Source organism: Loxodonta africana, chromosome 11 (genome assembly GCF_030014295.1).
Source record: "Loxodonta africana isolate mLoxAfr1 chromosome 11, mLoxAfr1.hap2, whole genome shotgun sequence".
Classification (NCBI taxonomy): Eukaryota; Metazoa; Chordata; class Mammalia; order Proboscidea; family Elephantidae; genus Loxodonta; species Loxodonta africana.
Window position 1 is genome coordinate 3605592 of NC_087352.1, and position 26426 is coordinate 3632017.

Genomic DNA, 26426 nt, shown 5'->3' on the forward strand with positions numbered 1-26426 from the left:
TTAACCACTGTGCCCCCACCAGGGCCCCAAGCAAGAAATAGAGAATTACAAATGGTGGAAGATGCAAGTTAGGAGCAGGGTGTTAGGGGAGAGAGGGATGAGGCAGGGCTGGGGGACTGCTGTAGATAGGTGGTTAGGGAAGCCATTTCTGAGAGTGCCAGAGAAGCAGAGGCTTGCAGGATGAGAAGGAATGCCCTAGAAGGGAGAGGGGAAGAGCTTTCTGTGTGGACAGAAGGGGGCAGGCCTGAGAGCAAGAAAGAGCCTGACTTGTTTGGGAAGCTGAAAGGAGCTGGCTAGAGAAGCCCTGAGGGGCAGGCCTTAGAGACCAGGCTAAGGACATAGGCTTCATTTTAGGCGGCGTGGAGCTTCAAGCTGGGGAGTGATGCCCTGGCTGCTGTGTGAAAGTGGATTGCAGGGGTCCAGCAGGAGCTGCGTTGAGCTCTGGGGGTGGGTCAGTGGCAGTGGGGCTGCAAGGACGTGGACAGAGTCGCCAGGAACAGTACCACAGTGCTCACTCACCGGCTGGTGGGAGTACTTTCCACTGCCAGGGAGATACACTCAGGACAGCATTGCTGCAGCCAGTGGGGTGGATGCTGCGATGGAGGTGTGAACAGAGGGCCAGGAATGCAGGCCGGATGCCTGGGACCCAGCCTCATGGAGGAGCAGCCTTTTGGGCTGGGTCCTGAAGAATGAGCTGGCCAGGGGGAGAAGGCCTGTGTGGCAGAGGAAACCCAACTACCGCAGCCTGAAGGCACTGAGCAGCAGGCTGCTTTGAACCAGAGCTGCCCAGGGCGTGGGGGGCCTTGTCTGCATTTTCTTCCAGGGAGGGCGGTGGGGGACGGGCAGCTGAGGCTGCCGCGAACCTTCTCCCCTCCCCACCCTTCTCTGTGTGCAGAGATTGTGGATGGCAATGCCAAGATGACGCTGGGAATGATCTGGACCATCATCCTCAGGTTCGCCATCCAGGACATCTCTGTGGAAGGTAAGCGCTGAGAAGCTGCTGGCCGGTAGGTGGGCAGCCGCCTCTTCTCTCGCTCCCCCGAGTGGGGGCAAGTTAGGTTAGAATTTCTAGAGTTTTCTCTTCATGTGACGGTCCCCTTCCCTGTCTCCCTGGGGTCACTTACAGGGACTGGCCTTTCACAGAATTGGTTTGTGGGTGGATGCAGGTCAGGGAGATCCCTCCTCCGAGCCACCTGCCACTTCTTCCACGGCCTTTCTAGCCTCCTGGCCCCGGTTGGCCAATCCAAAGCACGTCCATGCTTCCAGCCTCCACCTCAGTGGTCCCTCATGTCCCCTTGTGAAGCGGGCAGTCAGGGTTGGCCCCATTTCACGGTCGAGGAACTCGAGTCAGAGGAGGCATATTTACCTGCTCCAAGTCATTCAGCAATCTGATGACAGAGTTGGGCCCGCGCCTGGTCCTTCTGAACGACAGCGCCTTTGTCTTTCCATCAAACACCCCACCCTGGAACCTTGGCCTTCACGCACCTGCTGTCAGCTCAGGACACCCAGGAATGTGCTTCATTACTTCCCTCCAAGCTCTGACCTGTGCCACAGGGTGTGGAGAGGCTGTAGGGCATCCGGCCCCCAGTCTGGGTGCCAGGTCATGGTGGACTCAGTACCGCAAGGACAGCCAGAGGCTGGGGAACGCAGACTGCTGGGCCAGAACCACAGGGCACAGGAGGAGCTGCTAGGCCTCTTCACTCCACTGACCTCCCCTGAGGCTAGGGCCAGACCTGGGCGACGCTGGGCAGGGCTCAGTGCTTGTGCCCGTGCCGAATTTTTACCCCATCCAGAGGTAGAGGCCAGCATCAAGAGCTTGTTTGGCAGTGTGTGCTGGTGGTGATCAGGAGCCTGACACAGGTGCCACCCACTGGGACGATGACCCTCGGCAGGTGACTTCTTGGGAAACCCAAACTGCCTTGGGCTGTGAGGACCCATTTGGCTGTGGGCTGTTGGAGTTAGGGTCAGCAGAGGCCTACCCGTCTCCAGGATGGTAGTGGCTGTGGCGTATAGTATTACTGCTGCAGCCGTTGTTATATACGGTGTTCTTTCCCCTTGGGTTTTGTTTGACCCCAAGACCTAAGCCTGAAAATATGACCCAATTTGGGCCGAGTTCCGAAGGCTTCATTTTGAGCCAGCGCTCACTGTCCTCGTGTGTTTAACAGAGACCTCTGCCAAGGAAGGGCTTCTCCTGTGGTGCCAGAGAAAGACGGCGCCGTACAAAAACGTCAATGTGCAGAACTTCCACATCAGGTGAGTGCCCGGCCCAAGCTCTGCCCTGGGCCCACCTGGTTGCCTCGCTCCTTCCTGAGAACCGAGAAGCTGTCCTCCCCCTGCCGTCTTCCCCTGTGTTTTTGTCCTGGCCTGCAACATGTCAGCCCTCAGTGAGGCCTGCCCTTTCTTGCCCCTCGGAGCCTGTTTGAGGGGTTCCCGGTCCTCCTTGAGGAGGAGGGAGAGGCAGCTGCCAAGCTGTCCTGGGCGCTCCAGTAGGCCTCACAGAACCTTCCTTCTTCCCAAGCAAGGTGATGCTCAGATGCAGCAACAAAGCTTTTCCTTTGCTTTGACATCTCAAGATGGACCGGTCATTATAGTCGATGGTGAATTTAGGGTTGGGGATTTAGTGTCTGTGGGTACAAAGATGAACAAGACTCAGCCATGCCATGAGAGCACCCTGAGTCTGCTGTCACCCGGGGAGAGAGGGGGAAATGAGACATGTCCAGTGACCCCATGATGAGGTCCGAGTGGTCCAAGTGCAGCCGAGGCAGTATGCCTTGTGTTAGGAGCACAGGCTTTGGGGGTGGCTCTGCAGTTTAACCCCTCTAAGCCTATGGTGTCCTCCTGGGGTGGACCAGGGATGGGGCACATGTAAGAGTGGAGGCGAGTGGGGCCTCTTGGGATCCACAGAGCCCCTGATGTGTCCACAGGCTCTCTGGGGCCATGGCACCAGGCACTGAGGGCCTGCTCCGTGTGTCTGCTGTTCACAGCTCGTGGCTCCTCCCTTGGCCTCTCTTTTCTGACCTTTTCCTGTTTCCAGCCACCGCTGGCTGACTCTCTCAGCACTTCGCGTTCACTCATTTATTTTAGTAAACATCCCTGGAGTGCCTACCACGTGCCACCAAGCTGAGGTTCCCACCCTTGGGCAGTTTACACTATAGCAGCAGGGACCACCAGTTAGCAAAGTGCAAATAAACCAACAAGATTCTTCCGCATAGTGACAGCAGAGTAGGGTGAAGTCAGAAGAAGTAACTGGGGAGAAGGACAGGCATTCTAGCTAGGACCTTAGTCAGGGATGGCCATTCTGAGGTGGGACATTGAACTGACACCAAGAGGAAGCAGCCCTTCAAGGATCCCGGGGAAGGCTGCTTGTGACCAGCCTTCATTTTCCTCATGACACCCTCATGCCAAGCCACATCCTGGCATTGAGGCAGCCCAGGGTTGGGCCCTCTGTGGGTCAGGTCAGCCAAGGTGCAGAGGTCACGCAGGGCAGGCACCAGCCTTCCTGCTGTGGGCCTGTCTGGGCCAGCAGGGCCTTAGTGTGCAGTGCTCAGCCGTCCGGGGCAATATTCACAGTTAGCGCTTATAACATAGCAGCTACACATCAGGCACTGGTGGAAGCGTTTACATATTCACTCATTTAATCCTCACAGCAACCCTATGAAGTAGGTAGTATTTTCATCCCCATTTTACAGATGTGGAAACTGAGGTCCCAGGAGCTTAAGTGGCTTGCCTCAGGTCACACTAATAGTAAGTGGAGGAGCCAAGAGTTGACCCCCGACCGTCTGGCTCCAGAGGGCATGCTCGCTGCCACACCACCTCTGCAGTGTCGGGCACACACCAAGCCCAAGAAGCGGGGACTGATCAGTGCCGTGGGTGTTCAGGGCCATTCAGCGCTCCCATGACGGCCAAAGTGCCCCCCTAATCACCTTTGCCTTTTGATCCCCAGCTGGAAGGATGGCCTTGCCTTCAACGCCCTGATCCACCGACACAGACCAGAGCTGATCGAGTATGAAAAGCTGAGAAAGGTACACATCTCGAGTGCCTGGCGATAGCCCACAGACACCATGAGTCTCATGCTCTCAGTCATCACGTCCCCCAAGCCCACGCGTCACCGACCTCCGAAGCTAAATTGCCTCTGCGTTCAGATAGGCAGGCTAGGAGAGTCTGTGCCGCAGGAGAGCCCAGACCCCCGGCCCTGTGGCAGATTCTCGCCTCCCTTGCTCCCCTTGGTGACTGTTCCAGTCTTCCTCCACGGGCATTGCAACCAGCCGTGGTTATTTTAGGCCTGACCAGCCATGCCTTCCAACTCCCTTTCCTTAACCTCCTGGATTCAGCCCAAGCTGGGGGAAGAATTCCAAACCATCATGGCCAGCAAACATTTCCTGTACAGTCCTTTCTGGTTTGCTTGTGAGGCTCACTTCTGCCCTGCAGGAGCTCACAGCCTCGTGGGGAGGGGACAGGACGGTTGTGTAAAAAGCAGCCACCCAAAGCCATGCACATATGCTTGGGGGAATATGGTGGGCTGGGAGGTAGGCGGGCAGAGGCTTCAGGGGAAGGATGGAGCACCCTGAGCTGGCATGGCCAGGGACAGGCGTCTGGAGGAAGAGGCAGCCCAGAGCCAGAGAAGGCATTTGAGGGGCAGGGCACAAGCCCGCACATGGGGCTCCTGCTGCAGGGTCGGGGTGAAGTGGGCTTTGATCCTGTATGCAATGGGGAGCCAACGAGGGGCCTGGCCGTTTGCTGTCCTCACCGTTCTGCGTCCCCGTTGCCCTCTCAGGTCTTGACCATGCCTTCCAGTTGAGATGAAGACTCGGGTTTTAGGGCAGGGGTTCTTAATCTGGGGTCTGGGATGGCTGGACATTGTCAGAAAATAGTGCATCGGCATTTTTCCAGAGCAAATGTCCATAGTTTGCCCCACGAGGATTTCAAGAGTCACTCCTTAGGTTAAGGAACTAGATTTATCCAGGTGTCCCCTCCTCCCCGCAGTGGAACTGCCCAAAGAAGCCTTTCCAGTCCTACCCTCTCCTCAGCTTCCTTCCTTCCAGACCGCCCCTCCTTCGCCTTCTGCTGCATCCTGGCCCTGACAGAGTTCTCCGTATCCACCACCTCTCTCCCCCAGGATGACCCAGTCACCAACCTGAACAATGCCTTTGAAGTGGCTGAGAAATACCTAGACATCCCCAAGATGTTGGATGCAGAGGGTGAGTGCCTCCCTTTTGTTCCGTCCACACCGTGTTCCCTGGGCATCTCATCTGTCCCGGCCTGGCTTCAGGCAAGGGTGCATGGGCATGTCAGAGCTTTGGGGCCGCCTCGAGGAGCTGGCAGAGCCAGCAAGAAGGTCTGCGTTAACCTGGGTGAGCCAGGGGCCATAGTGTTCCCTGGGAGCTGGGGCAGAGCAGCTGAGTAGGCCAGGCACGTGCAAGGATGGAGAAGGGCTGGAAGGGAGAAGTGGAAAATTAGCTCTCTGGGGGGCTCATCTCGGGGCCAGGGCCCTGCCAGACCCCTGCCGGCCTGGTCCCATCCCTCCCTCGGGCAGGGGTAAGATACCCAAGGGAGGATGACTCTAGGCTTCCTTCGAATCACCACGGGCCTCTCCCCTCCCTGCCTGCAGCAGGCTCAAAGAGTCTGGAGCTCGCCAGAGTGGAGTGTTTTGTTTTGCCTTGTCTTGGCTTTGCTCCGTTTCCCAGCTGTGTCCCCCCCCCAGCCAGGATGGATGCCTCTGGCCTCTGGTGGCCCTTGGGCCTAACTGTTCAGCAGCCCCATGAGGCCATGCTTGGAGAGAGGAAGTAGCCTCGTGTTAATCCCGTCCCTGCAGCCTTGGCCTTTCTAGAGGCATGGGAGAGGGCGGGGCTGGAGGTGTGGCTGAGCCCACCCAGGTCACCGGGCATCCCCTGAACCAGCTCTGAAGGGCATTCTACCGGGACGACTGTGGCTTTGGGAGCCTGCGGATCCTTGTGAGCAGGCACCACCCCAGTCCGGGCGGTTTAACCCTTGTCGTTCACTTGCAGACATCGTGAACACAGCCCGGCCGGACGAGAAGGCCATAATGACCTATGTGTCCAGCTTCTACCATGCCTTTTCAGGAGCGCAGAAGGTACCGGGCAGGGCCAGGCAGGCCCACCTTGCCGCCACTGCCCAATGCCGCTGCTGCCTCTCGGCTTCCACGCTCACCTCATTTCTCTTGCAGACGGCAGTGGCCTCTCTCCAACTGGAAGCCACCCCCCCGACTCCTTGGCATTAGTGCCCATTCAGTCTTTGCTCACAGTTCACAAATATATTGAGTACTTCGTCTCTGCCAGGCACTCTGTTCCAGGCACTAGGCAACAGCAGTGGCTGAGTCAGGCAAGGTCCCTAACTCATGGAGCTTAGATTCCAGTGGGCCAGACAGACAAGAGGCATGTGAACAGATAAAGTCATTTCACGTGCTGAGGAGCACTGTAGGGAGCGAGGAGCAGGAAGACCGGAGAGAATTGGGTTGGGTGGGGGCCCTTGAGGGGGCCTCTGAGGAGGTGCTGCAAGTCAGCGCTCCCAGGGGAGGATACCTGTGGGAAAGGCATTCCAGGCAGAGGGCAGAGCAAGTACAAAGGCCCTGAGGCAGGAACGAATAAGCTTGGCTTATTCAGGAAACAACTGGAGAGGAATAAGTGAGGAGGAGAAGGTTGAGAAGTGGAGCCGGAGAAGGCAAGGGCCCAGGCTGTGCAGGACTGTTGTAGCCTAGGATAAGGAGTTTGGGGTAAGGGCCATGGGGGACCATTAGGGAGGTTCTTTGCTAAAGTTCATGAGGCCCTGGTGGTGTAGTGGTAAACAGCGATGGCTGCTAATCAAATGGTCGGCAGTTCGAATCCGCCACCAGCTCCTTGGAAACCCTACTGGGCAGTTCTACTCTGGTCTTATAGGGTCGCTATGAGTCAGAATTGCCTCAATGGCAACGGGTTCGTGCTAAAGTTGGCAGGCACATGACATAACCTTACGTTTTCACACAGATCACTTAGCGTTTGACCCTCGAGCCCAGAACAAGGCCTCCTGTGCCTTTGGCAAACCCAGGCCTGGTTGGTTTATCAAGGCCCCTGTCTCATTTAGCCTTGCATCCTTCCCTGTACAGAGCCTCAGGAGGCACGCCCACACAGGCCTGAGCGGGGCTTGGCTTCCAGTCCAGAGCAAGCGCTCTTCCTCCCGCATGAGCCTAGGGCCCCGGCCCCGGCCGCCCTCCCTGCTTCTTTCACTCTCTCCTGCCTTTCTCTCTCTCTCTCTCTCTCTCTGTGCAGATATTGTAGGCACTCTGAGGCCAGATGAGAAAGCCATCATGACTTATGTGTCCTGCTTCTACCACGCTTTCTCGGGGGCTCAAAAGGTGAGCTGGGGAGGGAGGACCCCTCCCTGCTGTAGCTGGAGACTAGCCCTCACGTCACCATCGCCCGCCTATGTCCAGGGTCTGTGGCCTGAGGAATGACCCTGTCAGGCTTTTGACTCTCAAGGCCACTGAGGGCAGGTTTTGGGGGACTGCGGGGCCTCCTGAGCTGAGACACCACAGATGGCCCCCTTTGCTCACACCCCACGCTGTGAGGGGGAGCAGTGTCCCCACTTCCCAGACAGGGAGACCGAAGCCCAGCATCACATTAGCTGGCAGAGCTGGGATTCAAACCCAAGGCTAGCGTTAGCCCGTGCTCGTGACCTCTGGCTGCACTGCCCTCTCCACTGTCTTCCCATGACCCACAGCAGGGCTGCTGCCTGCTACGCCAGGCTTTTCTGCCCTCTCTTCAGCTCTTTCCCCTCCCAGACTCCCCAGGACGGACTCGGCATGAGCAGGCTGAACTCTCTGAGCCTGAGCCTGTTGACTCAGATCACTAGGCACCTGTTCTTTCCGGAAGCCCTGGTGATGGTGACGCAGGCAGAGCCGTCAGAAGTGTGTGTTCCCAGCGGCGGCTCTCCCTGAGCCTGGCTGACCTCATGGTGGTGTCGCCACCCCCACCTCCCGCTGTTCTGTCAGGGGCCCTCAGCTTCCGAAAGGAAGGCTCCCAGCTGCTCTCCCCAGGGAAAGAGGCCTGGGAGTGTCTTGCCTCTGCTGGCATCCTGAGTAGCATCAAACACCCAGTGACTTGGTTTTGTGTTGCCAGTTGGCAAGTAGAAAGAATAAATTACCTCCCATTTGCTGAGCACTTATTACCTGCTAGGTGCCCCTCCCAGTGCTTCACACTCACAGACTCTTAAGAGAGCCCCGGTGCACAGTCCAGGGAGGAGGCACAGCCATCCCACTTGACAGAGGAGGCGCACAGCCCAGGGAGGAGGCACAGCCATCCCACTTGACAGAGGAGGCACAGCCCAGGGAGGAGGCACAGCCATCCCACTTGACAGAGGAGGCAGAGAGCCACTCCTGAAGTCACAGGACGAGGACTGTCCCTGCTGCCCTCTGTGGACCAGCTTCCTCAGGGCCAGGTCCATCAGGGTGACCTTACACAGTTGTTTGACTTCAGTGTTCCCATGAGCTCATAAGACAGCCAGCTTAGAACAGCGCCTGACAGAGACCAGGTGCTTCGTAAGCGCCAGGCTCGCTGGGAGCCGTAGTTGCAGCCTGTAGGGGTACCCTGCGAGCCAGCGGGGGGAGGGGGAGGTGGTTCTTCCCAGCTCTGTGGCCGCCGTGGGCCGGGTAGACCAGCGTGTCGTAGCTCTTCACCCACCTGCCAAGCGTGTGATTGGAGCTTGTGTGTGGAGTGTTCTGCTAGAAGGCACAGGTGGGGTGAGGGAGGACCCTCACCCTAATAGGAAGGCAGGGTGGGTGTGGGCAGTGATGGAAGATGCCTCACCACACACCCCAACTAACAGCATGTTTGCCACTAGATTCAGCCCTCTGGGCTGTGGGGCCCCAAGCCAGCTCCTTGCTCAGCACATTGCCCTGGCCACGTGTACCCTTCTTGTCCCCAGACTGCCCTCCTCTGCTTGTTGCTGAGCCCTGGTGTGGTGGTGGAGGGGTCCTGAGGACTTTATGAGAGTGGGTACAGGTGGGAAGGTTTTGAGGTGGTTGGGCCCAGAAGGGATCCCTCGTGGCGCAGTGGTTAAGAGCTCAGCTGCTAACCAAAACATCAGCAGTTCAAATCCACTAGCTACTCCTTGGAAACCCTGTGAGGGCAGCTGTACTCTGTTCTGTAGGGTCACTATGAGTCGGAATTGACTCAGTGACAATGGTTTTTTTTAAGTTTTTATCTTGGCTGGGCCCATCAGGCTGGTTGGACCGCTTGTGTGGGAGGCAGTCAAGACCAGCCTGTTGGGAGCTGGCCCACCATGAAGAAAAAGGCCGGGTTCAGCTCCCCCAGGCCTGCGCTGACCTCTGGGATAGCCTCGTAAGCTTTGTGTTACAGTCACTGTCACTTTCACAGAAGCTCAATCCAGTCTTTTCAGAGAGCGCTAGGGGCTCGTTTGTTTTACAGCTGCCGGGTGAACCACCAGGCCTAGCACCAAATACGCCTGCTCCTTCCTCGTAGTTCAGTCACCAAGACATCACCTCTATGCACTCATTTATTCACCAGCCCTGAGCACCTAAAATGCACCAAGCCCTGAGCTTAGCAGTGACGCGAAGCACCCCCCTCCGGCTCACTCAGCGGGTCTGCCCAGCAGAGTAGTTTTGAGCTTGAGCTGCTAGTTGTCTCCACCCACTTAGGGGACAGAGACAAACCCCAGTGACGACGCCCCTACAACCCGTGGCCTTGGCTGGATGTTCATCGGCTGAGGCCCCCCTAGGCCTCCCACTGAGGAGTACTGCCCGTGGCCCTTGCCGTGTTCCTGCTGCGTGACGTAGTGTGTGTGCGTGCGTGCATTTGTGCACAATCCTTGGCTGGCTGCACTCCCCTCCACGCCTGCCCAGGGTTCGGTGTGGACGGGAGAGGCTGGTGTCGGTGCCTGTAACAGCTGGGTCTGGAGCCGTCTCCCTAGCCGTTCTGTTTTCCTCCCCATCACTCTGTAGACCCTCCTCACTCTTTCTGTTCCTGTTCTGTTGCCGTTCCAACTCCTCCTCTTGGACCCTTTCTGTGCTTCCTGAAAGGTACCTGGCCTCTCCTCCCTCAGTGTGGCACCCCCACCCCCTCTGCACCTGTGCTTCCCCCCAGCCAGACAAGGCAGGGGACCCTCCCATGCTTCTGGGGCAGAAACTCCGCCTCTGCCTCCACCATGCCTGACTCCCTTCTGCCCCATGGACTGTGGTTCTGCCCACATGAGCACCCATCGACAGGAGGGGTTCAAGTGCACCCTGCTTGTGCACGGGCCCCCAGGCTCCTCCCTGGGTGGCACCTGTACCCTCCCAACCTCTGTCCCCCACCTCCAGCTCTTTGCCTCTCTGCAGTCTGCCTTCCACCCAAGGGGAGATTCTTGAAGGTCTTGGCCTATGCAGCAGATCCCACCAAGCCTCACCTAGCCCTGCTCTTTGTGGGGCACTAGGTGACCTGTTGATCCATTTCCTAAGCACTTCCAGGGTTCGAGATAGCTGAGAGTCCCAGCTCTCTGGGCCAGGGGCGTTTTGTAGCAAGCTCCTAGGACTCCAGTGAGGCCTATCAGAACACGGGCTGCTCGCTGGGGCTATTCTTCCTGTCCCTGCCTCTCTGGGGAGTTCTCTGTGGGTCACAAATGAGCCAGCTTTCAAGGGACATGCCTGTCAGGAGGGAGGGTCTCCAGCCCCCAGGCAGCCCTGACTGTGTGCTCCCCACCCCCAGGCTGAGACCGCTGCCAACCGGATCTGCAAGGTGCTGGCTGTCAATCAGGAGAATGAGCACCTGATGGAAGATTACGAGAAGCTGGCCAGCGATGTAAGTGTCCTCCCACCCCCCAGTGGCCCTGCCCGAGCTCAAAACTCAGGTCAGCTCCTGGTTATCCTTGGCCAGAGGCCACGTGACACCTGCAGAGGGGACAGTGGGTGTGGCAGTGAGACTTTCCAAAGTCGGAAGGTTATAAGATTGGAGTTTGAGGGAGCCAGTATGTGACTTTCAGGCTGGTTTCACAAGGTCAGGCCAGCGGGCCACCATGCCAGCTGGCTCTGGGGTCTCCCGCCTGGGTTCTTACTCCAGGACAGTTTCCTGAACACCCTACTGCTTCAGAACCATCTGGGGAGCTTTCTGAACATTCACGTTCCCATGCCCTGCCCCTGGAGAGAGTAATCAGTGAGGGCGGAAAGCTGGCACAGTGACAGACGTGGCTGCAGTTTGTCACGGTGGGCCCTGTGCCAGGCACTTCACGAGCAGGGTCTGCTCAGCCTACAGCATCCCTGAGAGGGGAACTTGTGTTAGGCCCGTTTTACGAGTGAGTAAACTGAGACCCAGAGAGGGTCAGGCACAGAGAGCTGGGATTCCAGCCAGGTGGTTCCACCCCAAACCTGAACCCTTAACTTCAGTCGGGAATGTGGGTGATCAGTCTATCTCTTCTAGAGTCTTCTCTGCCTTAAAATTTTTGTATTTAAAGGATGAAGACAGCTTACATGCCCTGAGAGTCGTAGTTTAAAAACTAGTCTTAGACCAGTGGTTCCCAGACTTTGGGATTTCATGGACTAGGAAAATTTGAGAAAGTATTTAACAGCCAGCCTAGGGTTGCCAGCTTTTTATTTTGCCAAGTTAAAGATGTTGAAAAAGCGACCATCTATTATCACCATCATTTGTAACACCAAGAAAAGTAAAAAGGCTGTATTCATGGAGTGACAGCTCTCCCCAGGAAAGGGCAGCTGGCCCCACACATCAAGATGTATGCACACTTGGGTGCCTCGCCCTGGGTTTTCTCATTTTGCCAGTGATGGCACTTGGAAGCCACCCCTCTGGACACCTCTATACCAGAAGACAGCTGGCTGGACTTTCCTGGAATTGGTCTAGAACTTGCAGGGTGTTTGCTGGTTTATACCCTACCTCACTCCATCAAAGATCTGAGTGGCTTATAAAAATAGGTGTCAACTCATTTTTCATGTCCCAGGCCCCGTGCAGGGCGCCGGCTGTCCCAGAGTGAAGCCGGCCCGGGTCCCTGTCCCTGCCCTTGAGGCGGGCGCTCCCAGTCAATGATCGAGGGAACAAGCCATCTCAGCCATGCTGGGCTCTATGAAGATGGGGACAGCTGGTCGTGTGATAGCGGGTGGTGGTGGGGCCTTCCGAGGAGGGCTCTTCAGCTGAGGCAGCCCTTAGATGTGAGGAGAAGGAAGCCCAAGGGCCAAGGCCCAAAAGGAAGTAGTCAGAGAAGAGCAGTGGGAATCGTGGAGCAATGGGGCTGGGAAGCACAGGGGGTCTCCAAGCCGGGGCCCTCGGAGACCCAGGGACTTGTGGCCCGTGAACCTGGGGTGGCCATGTTAGCACTCAGAGGGCTCCCTGCAGAGGCCCCCATGGCTTCCTGTGGGCCTGCAGCTCCTGGAGTGGATCCGGCGCACCATCCCATGGCTGGAGGACCGCGTGCCCCAGAAGACCATCCAGGAGATGCAGCAGAAGCTGGAGGACTTCCGTGACTACCGGCGTGTCCACAAGCCGCCTAAGGTGCAGGAGAAGTGCCAGCTGGAGATCAACTTCAACACGCTGCAGACCAAGCTGCGCCTCAGCAACCGGCCAGCCTTCATGCCCTCTGAGGGCAAGATGGTCTCGGTGAGGGCGGGGCCGGGGTCAGGGGTGGGGCCGGGGGGGGGGTCAGGGAAGGGGCGGGGCCAGGGCCCAGGGGTGGGGTCAGGACAAGAGAGACAGCTCCAGAACTGCCCACAGACTCACTGTTTGGCCAGCATAGTTTGTCTTGTCTTTTTTCTATTTTATCATGGTAAAAATATATACAGTAAAACCTGCAAAAGCCAGAACCTGTGTAAGGTAGAAACCTGTCAGAGAAGGAAAACACAAATATTTTCCATTAAAGCAAATGCTAGGAAAGCAGTAAGACTACACCCTGTCAAAGGCGGCAAACTTGCGAGATCCAGAAAACCAAGGCCATCCTGTCGAGTTATGGCTCTCACAGGTTTTTTACTGTACAGCAAAAAAAAGTTGTTTTTGTAAGTGCACAATTCTCTGACGTTAATTCCCTTCACCGTATTGTGCAGCCATCAGCACTGACTATTCCCAAAAGCTTCCCATCACCCCAAAGAAAAACCCCGTGCCCACAAGCAACAGCCCATGCCCCCCAGCCCCTCGGAACCACTGATGTATCTCTGTGCGTTTGTCTGTTGTGAGCATTCCATGTTTAAGTGGAATCATATGGGGTTTGTCCTTTAGAGCCTGACTTTCTTTGCTCAGGTAATTTCTTCAAGGTTCACCCGTGTGTTACAGCAAGCATCGGGACTTGTTTCTATTTAAGGCTGAGTGGTATTCCACTGTGCGAATCCATCCCGCTTTGTCCATCCACCAGTGAGCATGGCCTTTCTTAACTAGCGTGCACAGCCTTTGGGGCTCTGAGAGCGGTGGGGTGGGCTGGAGGGTGAGCTTCACGCTTTGTCACCTCCTCCCACCCGCTGTGGTTTCACACCTAGGGTTTCATACCCATCCCTTTTCTAGCTTACCGTTTGAATTTGCAACCCCAGTCTCCCGTGACTCCAGGACCACCAAGTGTTGTATGCCCTCTTCCTGAGGGAGGGGTGATACGCCCAGAGCAGTCACTGTCTGGCTCTCATCAGCTCTGTCCACGATGCATGCATTCATTCATTTACCCATTCACTCATTCAGTCCAAAAGAACCGATGTACCTGCCGTGTGCATGGCTCATCGGGGTGCAGGGATATAGCAAAGGAGGGATAGGTGTGACCCCAGCCCATGTTGGCCGCCTGTCCTTCAGCATTCCTGGGGAGTCTCTCCCTGCTAGGTGCCCTGGCTCCCCATGATAGCCTGCCCTCTTGCTGTCCCCACAGGACATCAACAATGGCTGGCAGCACCTGGAACAGGCCGAGAAGGGCTACGAGGAGTGGCTGCTGAATGAGATCCGTAGGCTGGAGCGGCTTGATCACCTGGCGGAGAAGTTCCGGCAGAAAGCCTCCATCCATGAGGCCTGGACCGATGGTATGGCCTCCGAGCTCCCTGCTCCCTCCCTCCTCTCTCTCTCTCTTTCACACTCACACACTCTCACACACACACGTGCGCACACACGCACACACACACACTGCCCTCCTTGCATCGGACCTGTTTGTTAGGCCACTTTTCGTGCCTCGTGGGGACTTGAATGTGAGAAGTGCTGCCTTGGGTTTGTCCAGCCACAGGCAGTGAGGGACAGCTTGGTACCGGACCTTCTTCATTGCCCAGTCTACTCTGCCCCTGCTTGGTTTATTAAACATCAGTCATGAGGACCTCAGCTGAGCTCCGTCCCAGCTCTTTGGGGAAGTGACCCCTGTGCATGTCCACTGCGTCCCGCCTTCCCTGGAAACAGGGCTCCCCTCCCAAACCTGGGCAGGTGTGTGGGCAGGCTCTCCCACCTCCAGCACCCTGTGTCTGCCTCCTCTCTCCACACCTCTGTGATCACGGGTTTTTCTCCATGCTCAAGAGCCCGTACTGGAAGGAGCTTCCTCTCTGCCACCCTCAGTGGTGTGGTCAGCCTGAATGCACCTTCTCATCTTCTCTCCTGTCCCAGAGACGGCTTTTGGGGGCCTGGCCCTCCCTGGGAGATGGCTTCTCCCAAAAGGGCAGCTCTGACTTCCGTTTCTCGGCAGCTCTGCAGCTGCCTGTTCCTTTGGCGTGGGATGTTGAATTCCATCACGTCCCTGGCCCTGGGTCTGGACTCACACCACGCTGAGACTCCAGATCCCGGGGCTCTGAAAGCCCTCAGAAATGTCCAGTGCCTGGGAAAGCTGAGAGTCACCCCCAGGAGTCCCTGTCCTGCCTCTGCCTGCTCCTGCCCAGCTGTGTCTCCTCTGCCCCACCTGCCTCACTCTGCCCAGCTGATTTCACACTTCCTGGGGTGGCAGTGTGGTTTCTCGTCCTTCCCACCCCCACCCCTCCCACAATGGGAGCCTCACTGAGCCTCCGGGGGCTCTAGCCCCCTCCCACCCAGCTGTTCGGGCAGGCAGCCCCAGTTCTCTGGCTGGGTGCTGAGGGTCCCCTGTGGAGCCCTCACTGTCCTCAGCATGGTCTGCAGACCTGGGCTCACCTCACCCCTCTGTCCCTGGCTGTGGCCCAGCTTCATGCCTTCCTGACATTAGCCAGATGGCCCAGCCCGGCTGTCCTCCAGCAGCAGCTGCCAGACCCAGAGCAGTACGCTAATCCCTCCCGTGCCAGGGAAAGAATGCAGATGGGAAGAGGCCAGCGGGGAGGTGAGCAAGGGTCAGGCTGGGCCGGGGCCGCAGGCACCTCCCTCGTGCCTTGCAGAAATGGCGCCTCTGGAGGAGGGGGAGTTAGCTCTGATGTCGTCTTGGGAGGGAGCATTTAGGTTTTTTTTGCTCATTCATTCATTCAATCAACAAACATCTCTTGAGCCTCTGTGCCAGGCCCTATGCACAGTAGTTTCTCAAGTAGATAAGGTTGCTGCCCTGGGAGCCCACAGGCCAGCACACTGTTACATCTCTCTTGACAAAGGGCCTTGGGCACTAGCTGGATTTTCCAGAATCCTCATCCCATGCTCAGACTGCGATCTCCTCCTGCCTTATCCATGTCACAGCTCTGTCCTTCCACGGGCTCTTGGCGTCATCCCTGTGGATTTCCCTTCTGGGGCCCATCATGGCCCAAGCAGTCAGCTCTCCAGTCCCACCCGGGGGGCTGACAGAGCCTGGGAGGGTGGTATCCTGAGGCTGAGGAGTGTGGGCATGCCCACCAGAGTACCTTCCCTGGGAAGGACACCTGAAGGCGGTTGAAGTCGGGTCAGTCTTAGGCCATGCCCCTGCCCCAGCCCTGCCCGGTGTCTGCCTCCCCTACAGGTGCTCTGGCATCTTGTCCTGCCCCTCTCGTCTGCCTGGATCCCCCAGACAGGCATGTTCACTCTCATTCTCAAGACCTCTGTCCTCTGGGCCACCCAACTGTGCAGAAATGGAGGACAGAGGAGGCTGGGCCATGAGCCCCCCCCCAGCCCCTCTGGACCCCTGGGGTCCTCAGCCCTTGGGGGTGAGGGCTCAGAGGGCTGGCTTGAGTCACCATTACTCCAGCCCCTCACCATTCTCCCCACAGCCTACAAAGGCAAGGGTCCCTGTGGATGCTTCCCAGAGGGACTTGGATTGTCTGGGGAAAAAAAACAAACGACCCCCCATGCCCTTTCTGGCTGCCGCTTGGCTTAATCCGGGGCAGCCATGGGCCATGCCCTGCTCCGCCCGGTCCGCCCCTGGCTGGCCGGAGCCCCTGCTGAAACCCCGCCAAGGTAGAGAGGGTAGTAATCTACTCTTCCTGGTTCCCACCCTCGGGAGAAAGCAATTTGGAGAGGGGAATTGCAAGCTTGCCTTTGTGGTTAAGCTTCCTGCCTGAGGCCTGGGCGGCAAGCCCTGTTCCGGGGCTGGGTGGTGGTGTTGGACCAAGGAGCCTTGAGTGGCCGAGGTGAGGCTAGGACCGGCTGCATGCCCACCCTTCTCGGGCACTGGAACCTGAGCCTGGACCCACGCAGCGTAGGTGCTGGTGTTCACCCCCTTTACAAAGACGGAAACAACGGTGCTGTCTGACCCCCTCAGTGCCCGGGCTGGGCGGCTGGTGGTCAGCTACCCTGGTGCCTTTGCAGAGGTGAGGAGAGGGGTCTCTGAACTACCAGCCCCTCCCAGGGTAGCCCAGTGTGGCTTACTTGAAGCAGGGCCCCTTTAGGAGCCAGCGTCCCAGCTCCTTCTTCCCAGGCTGGAGTTTTCCCCTGGGCTCTCCGTAATGCCTTCGCTTGCTTGTCAGGCTTACTTGAGCCCTTGTGCTGGGCTGTGTAATCAGTCAGGCTCCAGGGCTAATAACAGTGTTCTCTGCTTCCTTCAAAGGGCCTGGTGAGTGGGCTCTGCCGCACTGCACACGTGAAGCCTTAGTGCAGGGCATGGCCTGTAGATGTGTGATAGGGCCACCACCCAGCCTCAGGAGCCAGGGTGCAGGCACAGGGCAGGCTTCCGGGAAACCCTGACTGCAAGGCACCCCCTCCCCAGCCCTACTGAAGCGTGGGCTTTAGCCCCAGCTGCTCCTCCATACACAGCACCGCCCTCCAGAAGTGGTGTCTGACTCTGGCCATGGTCCCATGGTCCAGTTCTTGGGGCTTCTTCCCAAGAAGGTATGCTGAGCTTAGAACACGTAGGTTGATCTGGAGTGTCTGTCCCTGGCCCCAAGGCATCGCCCAGCTCCATGCAGGCCACAGCTGGGATAAGAAGCCCCAGGGGGCAAGGAAGAAGGTCCCAGGGAATTTCTACCCTTTGTGGCACCGTCCATGGTGAGGAGAATGTTGGGTTTTCCCACCATAGTCTCCCTCCAGCCTGACAGCCCCAAGGCTCTAGACTCCGGCTGCCCTGCCGTCCCAGCTGCTGTTGTCTGAGCTCACCCACTCTCGGCCCCCTCCCCAGGGAAGGAGGCCATGCTGAAGCACCGGGACTATGAGACGGCCACCCTGTCGGACATCAAAGCCCTCATCCGCAAGCATGAGGCCTTTGAGAGCGACCTGGCCGCACACCAGGACCGCGTGGAGCAGATAGCGGCCATTGCCCAGGAGCTCAAGTACGTGTGGGCTCATGAGCCCCTCTGCCACCCACTGCCCTTCCGGTGCCCTGCCTGAGCACCCCAGGTCCAGCCTGCGTCAGGACCTGGCATGGACCCCCAGCCTTCCCCGTGTCCACCTGCTCCTTGCGGGTGCCTACAACGGGCTGTGGGACTGTGCCTTTGGCCCAGCCTGGATGAGCCACATAACGGGATCTCTATGCTCCCGGCAGAGGGATGGCCCTGATTCCTCGGGCTTTAGGGGTCCCTGGGGCTCCTAATCCCTGCCTGCAGATGGGATGGGCAGTCCGGCCCCCACTGCCCCCACCCACTCCTCCTTCGGGGAGCCGGCCGCACAGTGAGCCCATTGTTCTGCCCGGCCCCGTCCCTCTCGCTCGCTCAGAATACACTGATTGTGAGAGCTTCCAGGCAGCCAGGTTCCTTTCCCTCCCTCCCCGCCCCAGTCAGATAAACTTGTGCACACAATTAGTACACTGAGCCTCCGGAGCCAGTGAATGGGGCCTTGTTCCGCCAGCGCAGTGGCCAGCAGCAGGGAGGGCCGAGTGGGAGGCCCAGGCTGTTACTTCATGGAAAATCCACAGCCCCGGAGGGAGGCAGGGCTCCCAAAATAGCCGTCTGCTCAAAAATAGGATCCTTGGCTGGAACCGCCCTTTCCACAGACGCCCCCTCCCCACCACACTTAACTGAGCCCCGCTCATCCCTACAGGGCTGGTGCTCACCCATGATGCCCGCGAGAGCCCACGCTGGCAGGGCCTGTTTCCTCCCTGACTCAGCTCCCCACTGCCTGCTGCTGTGGGCTCCCCATGTGCTCACAGGGATGCGGAGGCACCAGGGACTGGGACCCACAGCCTCCCTGCTGGGTACCACTGGGGGTCTCCCTTGGGGTTCTGCAGGCACTCCTAGGATCAGGGCCCTGCACCCAGGCATGCCTAGGCTGAGGATGTGGCCAACAGATGCCGACACCCTCAGGGAAATGGTGGGGCGAGGGCAGGTCTCCCAGTTTCCTGGGGGTGCCTCTGGAAGCTGGTTGGAAGCAGACTTGGAATAAATTCTAGGCCAGCCTCTCAAGCACTGGGGAGCAGCCATATGAAACCCATTAGCCTGAGCTGGGGAACAGGTAGTCACTCAAAGCAGCTTTCTGTACATGGCCCTGGAGGAAAGAAAGGGGGCTGTTTGGGGTGCTCTTCATCCCCTCAAGGGTGAGTCTGAGGGCCACGAGCCCAGGGCGAGCCTGGTGGGCAACCTGGCTGAGCCTGGACTTACGGTGTCAATAGATGCTCACAGCACTCACTGCCCCACTTGGGCCAGCTCCTTTACTCCCAGCCACCTGCACAGAGGGGCAGCCGAGGCACAGAGAGGCCAAGGAGCTTGCCTGGCCTCACACAGCTAGAGAGTGGTTGAGACAGGCAGAGCCCAGCCTTGCTGTCCTCCCCCAGCCCTGCCTGCCTTCCCAGGCACCTAGGGCTGCCTGCCCCTTCTCATCAGGCAGGCGATGCCACCTGATCCCTGCGTTCCCTATGGTGTTCCCTGCTCCCCACCCGCAAGGCTCCTTCCTGTCCTGTGACTCCTGGACCGTGCTGCTAAGAGTGTCCAGATGTCTGGACCCCAGAGACCGGGACCCTGGAGCTGATGATAGGAATGGAAGGGCAGGGACATGTCAGTGGAGGTGGGGACCAGGACCAATGAGAGTACCCATACCACTAGCTGGAGTCCCTGAATGGTGCACATGGTTAAGCCCTCCACTACTAGCCTGAAGGTTGGCTGTTCACACCTACCCAGAGGCACCTCAGGAGACAGACCTGGAGATCTGCTTCCGAAAGGTCACAGCTGAACACCCCACAGGGTCGCCATGAGTCGGAATTGACTCAATGGCAACTAAGAACATACTGCTGCTTACCTTATGTGTTTTTTTCCTTAACTTTTTTTTAATGTAGATTGCTTAGAATGAGGCTAAGAAATCATAAAGTTTGCAGGGTAGTTATATATGTGTTTTTAATACCCGTTAAAATAAATGCAGTCTTAAATAAATAGCTGTTGCTACTTGCACTCACTGGGTGCCAAGCACTGTTCTAAGCATTTTAACCAAAACCCAAACCCACTGCCATCAAGTTGGTTCCGACTCGTTGTGGAAGGAGCCTTGGTGGCGCCGTGTTTAAGAGCTCGGCAGCTAACCAAAAGGTTGGCAGTTTAAACCCACCAGCCACTCCTTCGAAACCCTGTGGGGCAGATCGGCTGTTCTTCATGACTGCTGAGTCGGAATCCACTGGACAGCAATGGGTTTTAAGCACTTTACATGCACTAATTAATCTGCTCCCCACCATAACTCTATCCCTATTTCACAGATGAGAAAACTGAGGTATTCAGAATAGGGGATTCACTCATCCAGGGACACACAGCTAGAAAATGATAGAACCAGAATTCAAACCTAGGGAATCTGGCTCTGGAGCCCGTTCTATTAACCACTGCGCTCTGCTAGACTTTATTTAAATTAAAAAGCGCGCATACCAGCTGTGGTTCAGGGCCCACACTCCGGGAGCTAGCTGGCAGGGCAGAACGAATCGTGAAGGGGATGCGTGGAAGGAACCCTGCCCTCTGTTACCACCATCCCACCCCCGGGGTGCTGTGGGCCGCAGCAGGAGGAGGCTCGCTAACTGACATCCTTGAGAGTTCACCATCCCTGAGTGCCTGGTCGGGTGGGTCCCAGCACAACCCCGCCTGCGCCATGCTGGGTCTTTGGATCCTGGGGTCTCACGGCTCTCTGCCCTGGCCCACAGCGAACTGGATTACTACGACTCCCACAACGTCAACACGCGGTGCCAGAAGATCTGCGACCAGTGGGACGCCCTGGGCTCTCTAACCCACAGTCGCAGGGAAGCCCTGGAGGTGAGGCGGGAGGTGTCCCCAGAGAGTCCTGGGCCTGCTGCCTTTTGGGTTGGTGTGGACCAGGGAGCCCAGACCCTTACCTACCCAGAGGGGACCCTCTCTGACCCTCTGCCCCACCCTTGTGGCCCACCTCCTGCTCGCTGACTGACTGCCCCTCTCTCCTCCCCACCACACACAGAAAACAGAGAAGCAGCTGGAGACCATCGACCAGCTGCACCTGGAGTACGCCAAGCGGGCAGCCCCCTTCAACAACTGGATGGAGAGCGCCATGGAGGACCTGCAGGACATGTTCATCGTCCATACCATCGAGGAAATTGAGGTCTGCCCGGTCCCCCACCCCACCCCGGCTCACGGCACCCCCCCCCCGCCCCCGGCTCCGGCTGGGCAGCCCCTCTCAGGCACCTTTCTCCCCCAGGGCCTGATCTCAGCCCACGACCAGTTCAAGTCGACCCTGCCAGACGCCGACAAGGAGCGGGAGGCCATCCTGGCCATCCACAAGGAGGCCCAGAGGGTCGCTGAGAGCAACCACATCAAGCTGTCGGGCAGCAACCCCTACACCACCGTCACCCCCCAGATCATCAACTCCAAGTGGGAGAAGGTGGGCTGGGGCCCAGCAGGCAGGGGCTAGGGCCGGGCCGGTCTGGCGGGGCACCTCCCTGATTGCATCCACACCACATGCCCGCTGCCCCCCAGGTGCAGCAGCTGGTGCCAAAGCGGGACCAGGCCCTCCTGGAGGAGCAGAGCAAACAGCAGTCCAACGAGCACCTCCGCCGCCAGTTCGCCAGCCAGGCCAACATCGTGGGGCCCTGGATCCAGACCAAGATGGAGGTGAGGCCCCCTGCCCTGCCCAGGCAGCACCTTGAACCGAGCGTGTATGTCGAGGCCCCACTGGGTGCTCCGTGGGCCCAGTGGTCTTGGAGGTCTGTTGGGCCTGGGTTCCTGACTCCCACCAGCCTTGATCGCCTTGTGGAACTAGGGGGGCCAGCGAAATTATAGGATAAAAACAGCAGTGCCGTCTAGAGGGAGACCAGGCTGAGGTGTCTGATGGATGTGGGTTTGAGCCTCAGCTCTGCCCTTGACCCGTGACTGACTCCAGTAGTTTGACCTCTGATCCTCAGCTCTCTTATCTCCAAGATGTGGATGGAAATAGCTACTCCGTTCAGTCCATCAGCAAGTACTTTCTGTGCACTGCTCTGTGGCAGACAGGTTTGGGCCCTGCTTGTGAATAGAGGGTCAGAGCAGGGCCTCCCAGCATGCCCCTCATCACACAGTCACGATGCTGAGAGTAACTCCGGCCACGCTGACCAAGTGCTCACCACATACCAGACACTGGGCTGACAGGGAACAGCCCTGTTCCAGCTCACAACAGCTCGTGAGTGGGATCATAGGTGCCAAGCAGGTCAGCCCCATGGCTCAGTGCTGACAATGCAGCACACCCTGATGTTGGGAGCCGAGGGCGTGGGGCATGTGTGGTCAGGGGCACAGGTTCTGAAGCCAGCCAGGCCTGGGCCCGCATCCCGACTCTGCCTCTTACTGTAATAAGTTACCCTCTTTAGGCCTCAGCCTCCACAGCTCCAGCCATACCTGTCCACCAGGCCTCCCAATGTGGCCTGCTTTACAGGCATATATGCGCTTGGCCTGGAAAGGCTCTCGGTCATGGCTGCTTTTACCACTAGGGGGCAGCAGTGGAGGGACCAACAGAGAGCAGCAGGCCTTCCAGGCTGTGGGAGCTCATGGGCAGAGGCCCCAGGCTAGAGGGGACCCTGGCAGGAAGCCCGACAATAACCTGAGGGGCTTCTTGTGGTGGCTGGTTGAGGTGGAGGGCCTTCCGCAGCCTCACCTGCCTCCCCCGCCTGCACCGCCCTCTGTGCAGGAAATCGGGCGCATTTCCATCGAGATGAACGGTACCCTGGAGGACCAGCTGAATCACCTCAAGCAGTATGAGCGGAGCATTGTGGACTACAAGCCGAACCTGGACCTGCTGGAGCAGCAGCACCAGCTCATCCAGGAGGCCCTCATCTTCGACAACAAGCATACCAATTACACCATGGAGGTATGGCGAGGGTCACGCATGGCCCTGGCTTCCTGTGGCAGCCAGAAGGGGTTCCTCACTAGAAAACGCTACGTGTCCCATAGACACGAGACCTGGCTGCTCTTTGCCACATCTCCTATTTTACTCTGCCCCGAAATGGCTGAAAAGGCTCCATCAGCATGTTTGCATGTTCTGTAAAAACCACCATTTCCCTCCTGTGCCCTCCCATCACCCCAATAGCGAACCTCTCAGGACAAGCCCACCTGGGGGCCATGGAGACGGTACTTGCCCCCACTTAGGCGTCAAGTCTACCCAACACGTGTGGGCTCAGCTCTCTCCAGCTTGCAAGAGCCGGCTGTTAAAGTCGTAGGAATTTTGCAATCTGGTTGATGTTATTGTTAGCCTGAAACTGTCCATGGTGGGAGTATTTTCCAGGTACACCATGCAAGCCAGCAAATGCCACAAAACCGGGGTGGTTGCTTCCCCCGGAGAGCCAGCTGCTAACCATTTACCAGCACACCTCTAGAAGTTTGCAGCGAGGTCCTGGCACAAGTGTCCGGGGTCCCAGCCCCTGTCCTATATCAGTCCCTGGGATGTATACTACAGTGACTGGAACCCTGCTTGTTGGCCGGGGGCAAGGAGACAGGCGATCTAAGATGAGGGTGCCTTGGCCTTGTCTCCTGTGTAGACGAGATATGCAGGAGGACATGAGGCTGGATGCCTGCTGGGGAAAGAAGGAGGCTCCAGGCCACCCCCTCGCGGGAGGGGAACCAGCACAGAGCCCCCTTCCCAAGCCCCCCTCAGCCATGTTTCCAGTATTCCCGGTGCCCCCGCCCGGGCCAGCAAGCAGACGTGCCCTCTCTCCTCCCTGCCAGCACATCCGCGTGGGCTGGGAGCAGCTGCTCACCACCATCGCCCGCACCATCAACGAGGTGGAGAACCAGATCCTTACCCGTGACGCCAAGGGCATCAGCCAGGAGCAGATGCAGGAGTTCCGGGCGTCCTTCAACCACTTCGACAAGGTGAGCTGCCCTCTGCCCCTCCCCAGTGTCACTGTCCTATCCCGCTCCCCTTCCCCCCGTCTTCGCATCTGTCCGTCCGTTCACATCCCCGTGGCTGAGCAGCAGGCACAGCACACAGGGGCCTGCAGGCCCGAGGCCTGGTGGCTGACTCCCAGCAGAGAGGCCCCCAGCACAGCTGCCTCACAACAGCAGGAAGGGGCTGCAGCCTCACCAGCCCACTGAGACGCTGGGACAGATTAAGTCCTGGCACAGCCAAGACGCTAGATCTGGCCTGTGAGTTGGCCCCCCCACATGGCGTCTTAAAGGTTCCGATTGGGTCTGGGGACTCTAGACTCACCTTGCCACAGGCCCTTGTAAAGGCCCTGAGCCTCAGTCCCCAGCCCAGCCTGCCACTCCAGCGGTCAGCCCCGGTGGTCAGCCCTAGCCTCCATCGGGGTGCGTGTATATCTGCAGCTCTGCTCAGGCCGGGGCCCGCATGTCTCGAGCAGGGTGGGCTGCAACCCCCTTCCTCCCACCCCAAATCCTGAAGGTGAGGCGAGGCCTTTCCCCGGCCCCTCCCGATCTCTGAGGCCCCATCCTCAATCCTGCATCACTCAGCTCCCCGCAGCTGCCCAGGCCAGACTGAGGGGCCGCCTCTGGCTGCCATGCAGGGAGGCAGCTGAAAGGGGCCCGGCTCTGGATGTGTCTTGCCCCTCCCCCATCCCTGGTCATCACCTTGTCCACGTCGCCCTCTAACTATGTGTTTCCCTCCCCCATGTGTCCCCCTCCCCTGCCCTCTGCATGTGGCCCGTCCCTCCCTGCTGTTGTCCGCCGGCCTGGCCTGCACACCACCCTCCCGCACACCTTCACCGGGACGCCCTGGCAGGACCATGTTGGGGCGCTGGGGCCTGAGGAGTTCAAGGCCTGCCTCATCAGCCTGGGCTACGACGTGGAGAATGACCGGCAGGTATGCGCTTCCTGGGCCCCAGTGGACCTGGCATTAACTGCTCTTCTCTTTCTTTCTCTCCTTCTCTCTCTTTCTCTCTCCCCCGCCCTCTCGCCATTCCACCCCTTGCCATTGTGTGTCCCACGTCACCGGCTCTCGGCCTCCTCCCTGCCCCTGTGTCTTTCCGGACACCTTCCCCTTACCTGGTCTCTTGGGGCCACCTCTGTCTCCCCTGCTCCTGGCACTGTCCTTGTCCCCTGCTGTGCACGTGGGCGGGCCCCTCTGGCCTCTCTGGGTCTGCCCCCTCTGCTGCCCGCGTCCTTGGAGCAGAAGCAGACGGGCAGCATGGACGCCGATGACTTCAGGGCTCTGCTTATCTCCACAGGATACAGCCTGGTACGCTGTCCCTGCCTCCCCCACCTCGCCGCCACTCCTGCCACCCCCCTCCACCTCCGGAGTCTCCGGGTCCGCAGGGACAGTCCGTAGGGACAGTCCTAGCCACAGCGGCAGAGCCTGGCCCCTCCTCTGCTGCACCCGTTGGGCTGGGGTCCCTCTATGACTCCCTGCACCCGCCTCCCTTCCTAGATCTCCAGGGAGGGGTGGTCCTCCTGGCTCTCTCCCTTTCCTTCTTTCTCTCTCTCTTTCTTCCCCACCCTCCAGAGCTAACCCTTGAGCCTAGGGCTGAGGAGCAGTGGACCTGTTTGATCCACACCCAACCCCCCCTCTTCCCAAAGGACCTGGGAGGGGAGGGAGCAGAAGGCATGTCCCAGCCTGTGGCTGGGGGCGCAGGCAGCTCTGCCTGCCAGTCAGCCCGGGAGCCAGGACAGGCGAGGCCACCAGAAGACGGCCGTGAAGCGAGCACTGGGGTCGGGCCTGCTCTCCGCCGGGCCTGGCTGCCCTGCCCCACTCATTTGCCACCCTTCCCTGTCCCCCGTCCACCTCGCAGGGTGACGCCGAGTTCAACCGCATCATGAGCGTGGTTGACCCCAACCACAGCGGCCTTGTGACCTTCCAAGCCTTCATCGACTTCATGTCCAGGGAGACCACCGACACAGACACAGCTGACCAGGTCATCGCCTCCTTCAAGGTCCTGGCAGGGGACAAGGTAAGCCAGAGCCCCGGGGCACAGGGAGATGGTGGCCAGGACTGGGCGGTGGCGTGGGTGGGTGGTGCCTCAGAGTCCGGTCCTGCTGCCCCCAGAACTTCATCACCGCCGAGGAGCTGCGGCGAGAGCTGCCACCCGACCAGGCCGAGTACTGCATCGCCCGCATGGCGCCCTACCAGGGCCCCGACGCTCTGCCTGGCGCCCTCGACTACAAGTCCTTCTCCACGGCCCTGTACGGCGAGAGCGACCTGTGAGGCCCCCATGGGGAGACCCTGACCAAACCCTTCCTCTCGGCCTCCGCTGCTGCGACAGGCTCCATCCGTCTCCTCTGACTCTGTATCTATGCAAAGCACTCTCTGTCAGTCCTTTCTGGGGGGTGGGTGGGGTGGGCAGGGAGGGGCTGGGGCAGGCTCTCTCCTCTCTCGCTTGGTTGGCCAGGAGGTTCTCCCCCACCCCCAGGGGTGAGCGAGACTATTGGGGTTAGTGCTTCTGGTCTGGTAAATACAGATGTGTGGTTTTTTTTTTTTTTTTTTTTTTTAACTAAGGGGAGGGAACATTGGGTCCCCACGCAAAATAAGACCCCTCATGCCCTGGGGATGCCCCTCCACACCCAGGTCCCCCTCTGACCCGAGGTCCCTTCAAGGCCTCCCACATCTAGGCCAAAGCCCTACGTGCCTTGTCCAAGAACCCAGGCCGGCCCGGTGATGGGCCCAGCAGAGAGGCGCCCACAGTTACCGATAGGAAAGGGGACCCCTGCCCCAGCTCCCCACTCCCCCTGGCCTCCCCGGATCGTTTGTGACTGCCAGGAGGGAGGGGCCCGTCTGCAGCCATGAGTGTGGTGCGCTTGCAGCCAGCCCCGCCTCGCCCCACCAGCCCTGGCCTTGCTTGTCTGGACTCGC

General features: G+C 58.8%; 1 protein-coding gene across 4 annotated transcripts in view; it reads left to right on the top strand.

Moving 5' to 3' along the window:
- The window catches only part of ACTN4 (actinin alpha 4), a 79741-nt gene extending 53677 nt beyond the window's left edge, over positions 1–26064 (top strand). The window contains exons 4-22 of one of the 4 annotated variants that reach the window (XM_064293610.1): positions 896–982; positions 2166–2253; positions 3944–4022; positions 5117–5198; positions 6006–6091; positions 10695–10787; positions 12357–12587; positions 13828–13975; positions 17410–17560; positions 20335–20443; positions 20622–20762; positions 20859–21041; positions 21137–21271; positions 22317–22496; positions 23351–23497; positions 24363–24443; positions 24753–24818; positions 25369–25527; positions 25623–25916. In XM_064293610.1, coding sequence (XP_064149680.1) covers positions 896–982; positions 2166–2253; positions 3944–4022; positions 5117–5198; positions 6006–6091; positions 10695–10787; positions 12357–12587; positions 13828–13975; positions 17410–17560; positions 20335–20443; positions 20622–20762; positions 20859–21041; positions 21137–21271; positions 22317–22496; positions 23351–23497; positions 24363–24443; positions 24753–24818; positions 25369–25527; positions 25623–25781 — 2405 coding nt within the window. In that variant the 3' untranslated portion in view covers positions 25782–25916. Of the gene's footprint in view, positions 1–895; positions 983–2165; positions 2254–3943; positions 4023–5116; positions 5199–6005; positions 6092–7262; positions 7349–10694; positions 10788–12356; positions 12588–13827; positions 13976–17409; positions 17561–20334; positions 20444–20621; positions 20763–20858; positions 21042–21136; positions 21272–22316; positions 22497–23350; positions 23498–24362; positions 24444–24752; positions 24819–25368; positions 25528–25622 lie in introns of all 4 variants that reach the window. The other 3 variants (XM_064293612.1, XM_064293611.1, XM_064293609.1) reach the window with 3 other exon arrangements.
- The last annotated feature ends 362 nt before the right edge of the window (positions 26065–26426 follow it).